Source organism: Martes martes (genome assembly GCF_963455335.1).
Source record: "Martes martes genome assembly, chromosome: 15".
Classification (NCBI taxonomy): Eukaryota; Metazoa; Chordata; class Mammalia; order Carnivora; family Mustelidae; genus Martes; species Martes martes.
In genome coordinates, this window is record NC_137903.1 from 4,176,251 (window position 1) to 4,188,384 (window position 12,134).

At 48.7% G+C, this 12,134-nt stretch overlaps 1 protein-coding gene across 1 annotated transcript; it reads left to right on the forward strand.

Moving 5' to 3' along the window:
• Positions 1-6,240: 6,240 nt before the first annotated feature.
• FCER1A (Fc epsilon receptor Ia) lies at positions 6,241-11,879 on the forward strand (the record flags this gene model as incomplete). The annotated part of the gene is made up of 5 exons (XM_080824173.1): positions 6,241-6,391; positions 6,834-6,854; positions 7,894-8,148; positions 9,852-10,109; positions 11,497-11,879. The coding sequence occupies 5 exons, from the start codon at positions 6,241-6,243 to the stop codon at positions 11,679-11,681; spliced, it is 870 nt and encodes a 289-aa protein (XP_080680299.1). The 3' UTR covers positions 11,682-11,879.
• Positions 11,880-12,134: the final 255 nt, after the last annotated feature.

A 12,134-nucleotide genomic window follows, 5' to 3' on the forward strand; every position in this document is an offset into this window, starting at 1 on the left:
ACGGTGATGCTTTTGTCTTCTTGTTCATGGAAATAAAAGCAAAGCAGAATTTATCAGGATTCCCATGTTTGCAAGCCACAAACTGTAACAACACTGCAAACTGTGGGCATCTCCTAGAAACGGCCGTTTCAGAAAAAAAATGCTGATCAGCAGGGGTAGGGGGAAAGGATGAGTTGTACTTCTGGTTTCTCTACTAAAAATGATAATACGGTATCACTGTCTGATGACGAGGATCAAAGAGGACGTGGTAAAGATACGGAGGCAAAGGAAAGGACTAGGGTGCGATGTCCAGCAGCAAACTGTTATTTTTTTCTGGATTTTTATAATGTTCGTGTCATTTTTTGGCTTTTATATATTTCATCACCTGTTGTGGTATAATTTCTTGTTCTAAATAGTCATAGTAATACCTAATACTGCAGCCATAATTTTCTGTTCAATTTTTTAAGGAGGGTCCAAACTGTGGGAGTTGTGCATCCACTTCTCCCACACACATGCAGTTAAGATAAAGAAGAAATAAAACAGAATAACTGTATGGTAAGAAAACATATCCGGGAGGCATGTGCTGGCTACATGCACAGCCCAGGGGGGAGGGCGAGACACTGACACAGAGATGAGGACACGCACACTTGCTGGGGTCTGATTGGGTCCAGCAGTGAACCATCCCAGGATGCTGTTCCAGGAACAGCAAAGAATAATCTTTACACGGGCATTACGCGGACTTTTCCCCTAGAACATCCAGCATCTAGGAAATGTGAAAATTCTTTGCGTTTATTAACCAGCCAGATTCAAGGCTCAAATAATGACAGAACATCTGGCTGGACATTCAAAGGTTGTGCAGAAGCAGAACGGTTCCTTCTGATGCAAGGCTGCCCCCAGTTCTGCAGGCTGTTCAGTGCCTGCCGGACGCTAAATATGTAGGCTGCACGCCCATCGCTACAACAGCAACACGTAACCCCTCCACTCCGCCGCCTGAGACACGCGCGCACACACACGCACACATGCACTCGCTCGCTCGCTCTCCTATTTCCTGACGGCCTTCGGCAGCGATGACATTCCGGGAATATGATCTGAGAGGTTCAGATGATTCCCTCTGTCCTCATTTTTCAACCCCGACTCATGCCCATCGTCACCCCCAGGAACACACTGGTCACAGCACTGTTTAGGCAGGTCCTGAAGGATTAGGGCTTCAAAAGTTACCTATTAAAATGCAAATGTCCTTGGCAGAGCTAAGACCTCTTGTCCTTATCTGCTAACAGCCTAAAGGGATTCCTTTCAGAGAAGGCTGTTTCCATTTTTTAACTGTGTAATTCTGTAAGGAAGCGTAGAATAACTGGCCAGCGCTACATTTGACTTGAGGGCTGGACCGCAAGATGGTTTCTCCGTCTCACAGCAGGCCTGGGAACCATCCTCCAGACCCCCAGCCCGCTCTGAGAGGAAGCTGCCCTCTGCTCCCCGGCCTCCTGTCTGTAGGTGCAGGCTGCAGACTCGGACCCAGCTGTGCACCCCCAGGTCCACCAGTGGTGTTTCCAGCTTTTCCCCACAGATGTGCGGGAGGGTCTGTCCCTGCTGCTCTCAAGGCCAAACGCTCCTTACAAAACAAGGACACAGTGAGTCACATTTGCAGCTCTACTATCTGCCAGCTTCTCTCTAACCCTTTAACTACATCAATCATTTAATAATACAACAACCAGCACTGTCACCAGATCTGTTTTCCTGAGATGGGGCTCAGGCACAGAGACAGCAAGGAACTTACCAGGAGCCACACAGCGTGAGTGATCTGAGCTAAGAATGACAGCCCCCAGCCTGTTCAGGGCATGGACTTGTAGTCAGTGTTACACTTAATCTCTGTGAAATATGTATGGACAATAGTTTTAGTCTTAAAGACTTAGTTAACTTAAAGACTTAGTTAACTTAAAGTTAGTTAACTTAAAGGCTTAGTTTTAGTCTTTAGGCTTTAAAATTTAATGCAACAGTCTGACGTTTTATAATTTTTTTCTTTAACACTACCATTCTCTCTGAGAACCTTCCTTAGCAGGCTTCTAATTCTGTTCTCCCCTTTCTGAAGAAAAGTCAGCTTACTTCAACTGATCTGTGTCTGTTGGAAGGCAGGAAGGCCAGTCTGAGGTCCTCTGGGTCTCCAGGCTGGAAGACAACATTTATAAGCGAAGCTCCCGGTCAGTTTGCTTGAGCTCACCTCATGGCTCAGACTGCCCCTAACTACAAGAGGCCACAAAGACACCTCATCTGGAAAGTGAGAGGCTGTTATGTGTCTCAAAGACAGGCAGCTCAGTCAGTGGACCAGCCCCGAGGATATGTTGGGAGACCTATTCAAGGACTTTCTCTGCAATTTACAGTTTCAGGGGACACCCAAGAATTGAAACACTGGTTAGGAAATCTTTTCCCCAGTGTACTGCACTTTTGTGACTCTGTACCTGACCTATACCCTTTGGCCACTGGCAACCTTTAATAGGATACCCGGCAGGACTCACCTATAAACAGATAGTAGTTCTTGCTGTATCCCTATATAAAATCCAAATACTAGAGTCAACTTTGCATTTGAGCAATAGTATGTTGTATTAAAATCAGGTACTAGAAATACATTTTATGTCTGGTCTCCATTCAAATCCATTATTTCTGTGAAAAATCCCACTGGCGCCCCTCCCATGTCAGAAAGAAGTCAGTCTCTAAAGATGGAAGGGAAAGATCATCGTTGGGATTCCTTCCTGAAGCCCCATTTTTCCTTTTTTTGGGGAAGCATCTCTGTCCACACACAGAGTTGTGGCTTCCGTATCCCTTGCCCCATCTCCTTGTCGGTGGTACCCATTTGGGGAGCCCTGGAAGTTTCCATTTGTTTCTTTCGGACCCATCCAAAGTAGGCAACTGTTCACGTCAAAGCAAGAATAAAAGCCACAAAGAATAAAAGTGGCCACAAAGCCACTGCCTTTATGGTGAAACGCCATCAGGCCACCAGCACCGACCGTTGAGGACTCTCCTCCCTGAGCAGACAGACTCCTGTCCTGGTGGCCGGAAGACCTGACAACTTCCAAGACCTTGAGAATCTGGGTTAAAAGGCAAGAACCTCTCTCTTTTCTCTCCAGGCACATCTCTGAAATACACATAACGAATATGAAACTGTGCCAACAGTGCTGCGTGACTATGGACTGAGACATCATCTCGTGAACCCAAGAAAAGAAACTGTAGCTAGAACAGGAGGTGAGCCTAGACCAGTGACTGCCCACCTGTGGGTCACAGATCCCTGGGAATGCAGGCGGTCTTGGTGTGGAGCCTCCGAATCCAGGAGCACTTGAGCACATGGTGTAGATGGGCTGGATGGACGTCTGTAGAGCACAGGCCGTTTAGCAAAACCACGTAGTTTCAAATCTTAATTCCTCCACTTAGCAGGTGCGTGCCCAGACAAGTCACCCAACTTCCTTGTGTTTTGATTTCCTCGTTCTTTAACCACACAAATTTGGTGGAACCGAAGCAAACTAGTCATGCTGCACAGTCAGCCCTGTACCTCGTCCCCCGGCGTGACCAGTGTTCGTCAGGCGCAGTCACACCGCAGCGGACAGCCACTTGGCTCTCTCATCTTTCACATCCAGTTTCATAGGGACCTTGCCTTGTGCTGGAGAACACGGAGAGGAAGGAGCCAGTACACTGGTCCTTCTGTCTGCTTTCAATTTTGGAGAAGAGCACGAAGGCCCCGAGGCCCAATGGGCGGACCCCTCGCTCCTCGGCCAGCATGTCCCAAGTCGTGAAAGCTCCCGTCCAAAGCCTTTTTCCTCTGGATCCAGCTGCACAGACAAACCACAGCTTGCAGGCCGTGTAGTCCACGGACGGCCCTTTGGGTCTCCTTTCTCCACTACTACTGCGAGAAATACAAATTAAGTTTTCCAAGACCCAACAAAAGGTCAGAATTTGGGAATGAGACACTCTATTTAGGATTACCCCAACTGTAAAGCATGTGAAAAGAGGTGAGACGGAGACCCAGTCTCCTGGCTCAGTGAGACACTTGTTGACATGGACAGGCGGGTTACACAGAATGAACAGCACGCTCCACCCAGAGAGCATGTAAAATTCAGAGGACTTGGTCTTTTGTGCAAGATAAAGGATGTGTGGGACTGCACTGGCACATCAACCCGTTCGTTATTCCTGGGTATCGACTCGTTCCTTAGGGTACCCATGGCTGTGTCCTGTGGGGATGATTTCTTCTTCCTGATGTTGATGCTGCTGGTTTTGTAGTCGTTTTTGCTTTTGTCTTAAGGGGTGGAAGCACAGGGTGCTTCGGTGTGCTTTTTGAGGTTTAATGAACTGCTTTTTTTTTTTTTTTAGATTTTATTTATTTATTTGACAGAGAGAGATCACAAGTAGGTAGAGAGGCAGGCAGAGAGAGAGAGGAGGAAGCAGGCTTCCTGCCGAGCAGAGAGCCCGATGCGGGGCCTGATCCCAGGACCCTGGGATCATGACCTGAGCCGAAGGCAGAGGCTTTAACCCACTGAGCCACCCAGGCGCCCCTAATGAACTGCTTTTGTTGAATCGGCGAAATCTCGGCCCTCACCACTGCCAAAACACGACCTCATTTCAAGGGCAGACACCGAAGCAACAGCTTTGGGATGGTGCGGCAAACAAAAATGGTCTCTCTCACCCCAACGCCTGTGTTCTACCCCCCAGGGGACAGGACCTCTCAGTGGGCCCCACCTTGCCTCCCGTTCAGGTAGGAGGCACTTGGACAGCGTGGAGTCTTAGGAGGAAGCTCTCAAAGAGACCACATGAGTCCCAGGAAGGTGTTTATGTCTGTCGTTGTAGGATCACTGTCCTGGGAGAAAGGAAAGTCCCCTAAGTGCCCTGGACAAGGTCTCAACCAAGCGGTGAGGTACAGCTTCTGTGCTTTTACACGGCGAGATCTCTTCCAGGATCTTGGTCCTCAACCCCGGCCTTCCAACAGCACCCAAAAGTGGCATCTCCCCCACTTCTTTCTCCTGCTCCCCACCCCACTGAACAACTTCTTATGTGAATTCTTCCATTATCATGCGTTCTCATCAGGATAACGGAGACAAGTGAGACCACTTACGTTAACCAGACTGTACTGGTTATCACCTGGAAGTAGGTGACCCACTGCCTTAACCCAGTTGAAATGCCTGTATCTCCTCAGAGTCTGCAATAAACTGGAAATGCAGGAGGGAAAGGTGTATTCATCAAGCCTCTTCTACATACCAGATGTGTGCAATGCATTTCATGTGTGTATTAACTTCTTATCCTTCCTACTAAAGCCGTGACCTCCATGCCATTACGGTCCTATGTCACAGGTAAACCTTAATGACATAAATATGGGGAGTATTTGAATTCAGATCTTTAAATTCAAACAACATGCATTTTTCAAAATAACTTGCTGCTTCCTTTAAAGATCTGCCCCTAAACCATTGAGGCGCCTGAAACCAGTCATCTGGAGCTTCTTATTTATGAATCCTTGTAGCCCCAATTCTCTAATGCCCCGGAGGCTAGAAGCTTGGGTTAGGTCTTCCTGCGGGAGAACGCTATGTTTGGGTCCGTGGGCTTCCTCCCGCAGTCTGTGAGGAAAAGCATGGCGACACAGAATAGGGCCTTGCTTACCTCCTCCTGCTCTGTCTACTTCAGATTTTTGGCAAGGACCAAACAGGATAAATACGCCCGTGAAAAAAAGCCTCGTAAATGGTAACGACTACAGAATTTGTGGTGCTGTCATCTCCGGCCATTGTCATCAATACCGAATCCTGGGGGAAGGTGCCCAGCAATAGTCAAAGTGGTCCTGGGGGTGCTCTGAACTGGTGTCGGTTTAAAGGAGGAAGGACGGCCATGCCAGAAGATTAGAAATGTTAAAATGGGCAACAGCTGGGAAAGGAAATAAATTATAGAATAGACCCCGGTCCATATATGTTATGGTCTAACATCCGTCGTCCTGTGTTGGGAACTCCACCAAGACCCAGTGGAGAGAAGGGTCTGAAAATGGCCCCATTTTGGCTGCTCCAATAACGGATCTTCAGGGAAAGATGAAAACATGTAGATCGGTGGGTTGGTGGGCCAGCAGGAAATTAGGTAACAAGAGGGATGGCAGCTCTGGAGAACCACAACCGAATTTCAGCACTCACTGGCCCGGCATGGGAGGGCACTAGCTGGTGAATGTGAAATTGCCCAATTTGGCACCATTCTGACTATTATTGCCAGAGAAGGCAAACCGAGGCGCGGCTGATGAGTTAACCAGATATGATACAGAAAACATTTCCTTCTCCTTTTTGGCTTCAAGGCTATTTTAAGGCTTCAAGTCTCCAGTCCAGTTCGCACTTGGGGGCCGCGGAGGAGATGCCTGTTCCCATGGGAGGCCCTGCCCTGCTGTGGACGGCTTTGCTTCTCTTCTGTAAGTAGACGTCCAGGGACACCGCCCCACCCCGGAGGGGCCAAGATGGATCTGGGTGGCAGCTGGGCTAGGAACGTTGACAGTTTTCGTGGTGGCTTGTTCTAGGCTACGTGCAAACCACAGTGCATTTCCTGGGGATTCTGTAAAGGACCCAAGCTGCAGAGCAGAGGGCAAATTGGGATGAGCAAGACTTAAGGGGGAGCCGGCCCCAACCCCGTCCTCGCCATCTCTCGGGCATCTCCCAAAGGGCAAGGGAGGGAGGACAGAGGAAAGAGAGAAGTTCCTTCTCTCTCTGGGTCAGGTTCCTGAGAAGACGCTTGGCCCTTAAAACTCCACAGATGCAGACCTCACCCCTGTAACCAGACCCTATCCTAGAGTCCCTGTCCTAGAGTCCCAGAAGGCGGGGCTCGGCCACTAACTTATCTTCTCTGGACTTTTGCAGCCCCACACGGTGTGCTGGCAGGTGAGTGAGTCCCCTGCCCTTGCTCTGTCGGCCCCAGCATGGCTGGACACGGCTCCCCGCCTCACTATTCCCCTCCACCCCGTCTCCTCGGCTTCCTAGTGATTAAGCATCTGCTCCTCTCTGTCCAACCCGAGCCCCCCTTCCACACTGCCTGTCTTCCTTCTTTCCCCCGTTTGATGGCTTCAAAAGAACCACCTCATTCCCCTGAGGCACCCACCTCATTGCAGGCAACAGCCGTGTCTGTGGAACATCTCGACGTCCAAGAGCTGCCCAGGCACCACCACACAACCTCAGTCAGTCCCTACACCATCATCTCAGTACGGTCGCCATCTTGTAGTGGAGGCTTCTGTCCGAGTGAGAGCCTTGCTGGAGGTCTCACAGCTAGCCAAGGGCCAGCTTCTGACACACGTCCTTAGGGTCCAAGTCGAACTCTGTTTCTGTACCCTTCCTCCTCACCACCTGCCCCTTCCTAGGCTTTGGTTAAATCCGTACCGTATCTCTTTGTTCCTGAAAACCTATTAAGGCTGATTCTCTAGGCGCTTCTCACTTCCTTCCAGAATTGACATGTATTTTTCACTCCATATGCATTCACAGTTAAATAGTCATAAAAATTTAGAGCTGGGAGAGACTATGTTTCATCTAGTCCAACACATTTATTCATCCATTATTCACGCATTCATCCACTCAGTAAATATTTAATGAACACGTACTATGTACCAGCCACTGTGCTGAGCTAGGGCTGAACAGGACAGACATCGCCTCTGCCTGACCAGAGGCTGCAGTCCTCACTGGCTTGTTTGTTTTTTAACACCCCATACTCGCGTCCTGTCTTTCTCCCTAGGTTGGGAGTTCCCTCGAGCCACAGCACTATTCCCTCCTTCTGTGACCCTAGGAATCAGGACAGTTTCTTATTAGTGGTTGTTCAGGGGTAGACAGACCGCTGACTCATGGACTATTGCCATGTCTGTACTCTAGAGCCTGGACAGTTTTCTCTCCCCACCCCCCTTACATCCCTTTCCACAATTTGATCTCCTCCAAGATATCTCGAAACCTATGGTGTCCTTGAGCCCACCATGGAATAGAATATTGAAAGATGACAGTGTGACTCTTACATGCTATGAGAACAACTCCCTTGAAGTCAAGTCCGCTGTGTGGATCCACAACGACAATCATTTGGAAAATAACACTTCACGCTTCAACATTGTGAAAGCGCGCCCGCAGGACAGTGGGGAATACAGGTGTCGGGACAAAGGATCCAACGTGAGCGATCCTGTGTACCTAGAAGTCTTGTCAGGTAAGTTCCAGCACTATGGAAAGATAGATTCCTCCATGTGAGGAATGGCCCACCCAAAGATGGGGAGAGATCAAGTCATTCCAGGGTTATGCACTGGGGTGGGACTCTGGTCTCTCACTCAAGACCTGCCCCTCACTCTTCTGCCCTTACTTACTCCAGCCAAGCCTTGCCTTCTTTCTATGCTCTGGCCATCCCCCACCTCCCAGCATTATCCCTCTACTCCACCTCATCTCTCCTCTGCCCGGGGCAGATGTGTATGATACGTGCCAGTGGCAGGTTGGGTGTGTGAAGTTTGCAAAGAGCTGAACATCATAGGATCGAAATGTCTGATTGTGAAATTTGTTCACAATTTCCACGCACCACAACCCGGATATCAGGTTGCACTCTTGGTTTTGAAAGACATCGTGTAGACTCCTCCTGATCTTCACTTTTACTAAAGAGCAAACCCTACGTGTGTTTCCACTTTGTGACTCCTCTGCTGCCAACAATCAGCACCACACGCTCAGACTTACATGGTTAGTTAGTAAATGCCAGACGGACAAAGGAAGGATTTCACTGAAATGGCGAGGTCATGGATATATTTTGCTTTATTTTTCTAATGTAAATATATTTTAAAGGATAAATACCCTTTGTATTTTCCTTTTGAGTGAAAAGAGGTGTGGCAGCATCCAGAGGCAAATCCCAAGTACAAAGTAGAGCAGCGTGCAGTACCTTATTCATTTCCTCGGAGGAGATTCTGGAAAACTCCAGGATTGCTCTGAAATAAACTGACTGCACAACCCAGACAGATTTTAGTTCAAAGTGACTCCTTCAGTGAGTGTGTTTCAATTTTTTTAAAGATTTTATTTATTTGACAGAGAGAGATAGAGAGCACAAGCAGGGGGAGGGGCAGGCAGAGGGAGAGGGAGAAGCAGGCTCCCCGCTGAGCAGAGAGCCTGATGTGAGGCTCCATCCCAGGACCCTGAGATCATGACCTGAGCTGAAGGCAGAGGCTTTAACCCACTGAGCCACCCAGGCACCCTGAGTGTCTTTCAGTGCTTACAATGACATTAGCCAGAGAACCCAACTCTTGTATTAGACAGAATCATTGTTATCAAGTATTTGCTGAGTACCTACCCACTCCAAGGTAATGGCGTTAGGCATTAGGGATATAATGCAAGGATGAGATATGACCCCCGGCCTCCTGAAGTTTGGAGACAAATGAGGAAGAGGACATCAAGTGAGTGACTATGCACACATCGTTAAAATTGGCGTTCATGTTCTGGGGAAGTTTTGGAGCCAACTACGACTCATGGTAGAGCTAGGGAGCCACTAAGGGCAAGAGGACAAAACAGACCTGCCTCTAGACGAGGACTCCCTGGACAGGACACTTTTATTCCCCTTTAGTAACCACAACCGGCACCGACGGAGCTGAAGGGAGCACCGGCTTTCAGGCCGCCCATGGACAGGCCCGGCAGAAACATCAGAGTGGTTTGACGGCCCCAGACTCACTTTTCAGGAGGAGAGAGGATTGATCCATATAGAGGACAGATTCTAAGCATTATTTTGTGTTTCCTTTTTTATTGACCTTATGAGCCAAGAAATAGGTTCATGATAAACCATGGTTCCCGCGACATGCTCTGTGAGTGACCACTTTTATCTCGTCTCTCTCCCTGGGTCCATCTACCCATTTGCTGCTACACAACCTAATGAATGGTCTTCAGAGTGGCTGCTCCTTCAAGCCGCTCCTGAGGAGCTGATGGAGGGTGAGTCCTTGCACATCAGGTGCCATGGCTGGAGGAATTGGAACGTCACCAAGGTGACCTACTACAGGAACGGCAAAGCCCTCAAGTACGGGTACGAAAACTTCGAAATGCCCATTCCCAAGGCCACAATAAAGGATAACGGCAGCTATTACTGCACGGGCTGGATTAAGAGGCAAAATCATACCTCCGACACCATCAACATCATTGTGAAAAAAAGTGAGTTGGTAAAGGAAAGGGGGGCCCATGGCAGGGGAGGGGGAGAGAGAGACCCCCAGCCTGAAATGGCTGCAGTGTCCAGCAGGGGACAGTGGGTGCGCCTTGCCGAGTCTGCCGGCCTGCGGGCAGGGGCCCAGGCTGTGACACACGCCCAGTCTTGGAGCCCTTATTGGTTTGCTGGCAGTAGTGACACCGGCTCACGATGTGGGGTTTCTATGAAGACTAAATGCGAATATTGGGAAACGGACGTGTAGCCTGTTAAGCGTTACCCAACCATAACGATCACAATTCCTGGTTTGCCCTCAAAACCCTCTGCTGCTCCTGGGCCGCACACTTGCATTTGTCAAACTGAACGGGAGTCTCCACGTTAAAGGAACGAAGGCTGTGAGGAGCTTGGAGACGCCACACCGGCGGAGGAGGGCTGGGGAAGGAGACCCACGGCCAGCAGCCTGGGTGCCTGAGGAGAGCAGGGAGCCTTTGGAATATCTGCCTTGCAAGGAGGAGATTAGATTTTTTTTTTTTTTTGCTTGGCAGATTTGGCTCATTCTAATGCCTAAAAAAGCATGAGACTGGAAGCCAGGATTAAGTTTTAATGCCAACTTTCTGTTAACTAGTCTGAGACCCAAGTGCTATTTAATTGTTGTTGGCCTTCTGGGACCCTTATCTGCAAAGTAAAGGATCTGGCCCAGATGCCCCGTGGGGACCTTTGGAAATACTGGTGTCTGCCTCTCACCTCCTGAGATTCTGACTTACTTGGTTTGGAGGACTGGGCATTGGTATTTTTAAAAGCCCTTTCAGGGAACGGTCATATGCAGCCTGTGCTGAAAGCTGTTGGTCTAGGTGACCTCGGGCAGGGGTGTTCTGGTTATAATATTCTGGGGCTCTACCATCTAGGATAATCACAAAAATCAATGCCTTGCTAACAGAATAACAGACTCACAGGGGAGAGGATTATTTTAAAGAAGCTGTGGTCCCCGGTCTTTGTTTCACCTGATAGGCAGGTGGTAAACGATGAACGATTCAGAGATGAGGCAGTGGTCACCCCCACCCCAGCCCTCACTTCTCCTGTCCACCCCCAACTCACATGGGGGCACTGGTCCTGTGAGCCCCAAGAAAGGGGTCACCTTTCCTATGACCTTCCTCCTCGGACAGACTGGCTAGAAGAGCTGTAGGCAGGGGCTACGAAGGAGATCTCAGGAGTCCCCGGGCTCCAGGAAACATGGACAGAGGTACCTAAATCCATGGGTGTTGCTCTCTGGTCCTAGATGCCATGTCATGCTGGTGCTAGAAGACAAAGCACCGTGCTAGGTCCTTCTCTTAGGGGGGATGACATCCTGGGCCTCATTGATCAATTCTTCATATGACTTATGTTTCTTGTTGCATCTAGATTACCTCGACCAGAGTGGTCACCAAAGGAAAACCTCCTGGCTACAATTTCTGATCCCATTGTTGGTGGTGATTCTGTTTGCTGTGGACACAGGACTATTTGTCTTGACCCAGCAGCAGCTGACACTGATCTTGAAGATTCAGAGGACCAGAAAGAGTAAAAAGCCAGACCCTGAAAAGAAATGATGTCCCTGCTTAAGAACCGTTAGCAACAGCAACTTCTTTCCAGCATCAGCAATCGCTTCTCCATCATCAAACACAGCTCCCAATGCACACAGGAAGGTCTGCACTCAAGGCTTTACAGAACTGCTTCATTAAACCAACTCAAACTGATTAAGTGACATGTAATTGTAACTGCTCAATAAATGTCAGTTAAATAAGTTGAAAAATGAGTAGATTCATTTATTAGCATCTGTCAGAGAAAAGTACAGCCTGAATAAAGAGGTATGAAACCAGGTAACATGATGCTTCTGTGTATTTGAGCCTTGCTAGTTTCTTTTTTATTTCTAGAGGCAAGAACCATGAAGTTCTAGACTAGAGATGTCTTCTCTTAACCACTCTAGATCTGGACTGGGACTATAAAGACATGGGGAGATGCTGGTGAGATTGACCATTTTTTTGCTCTCACTTCAACATACC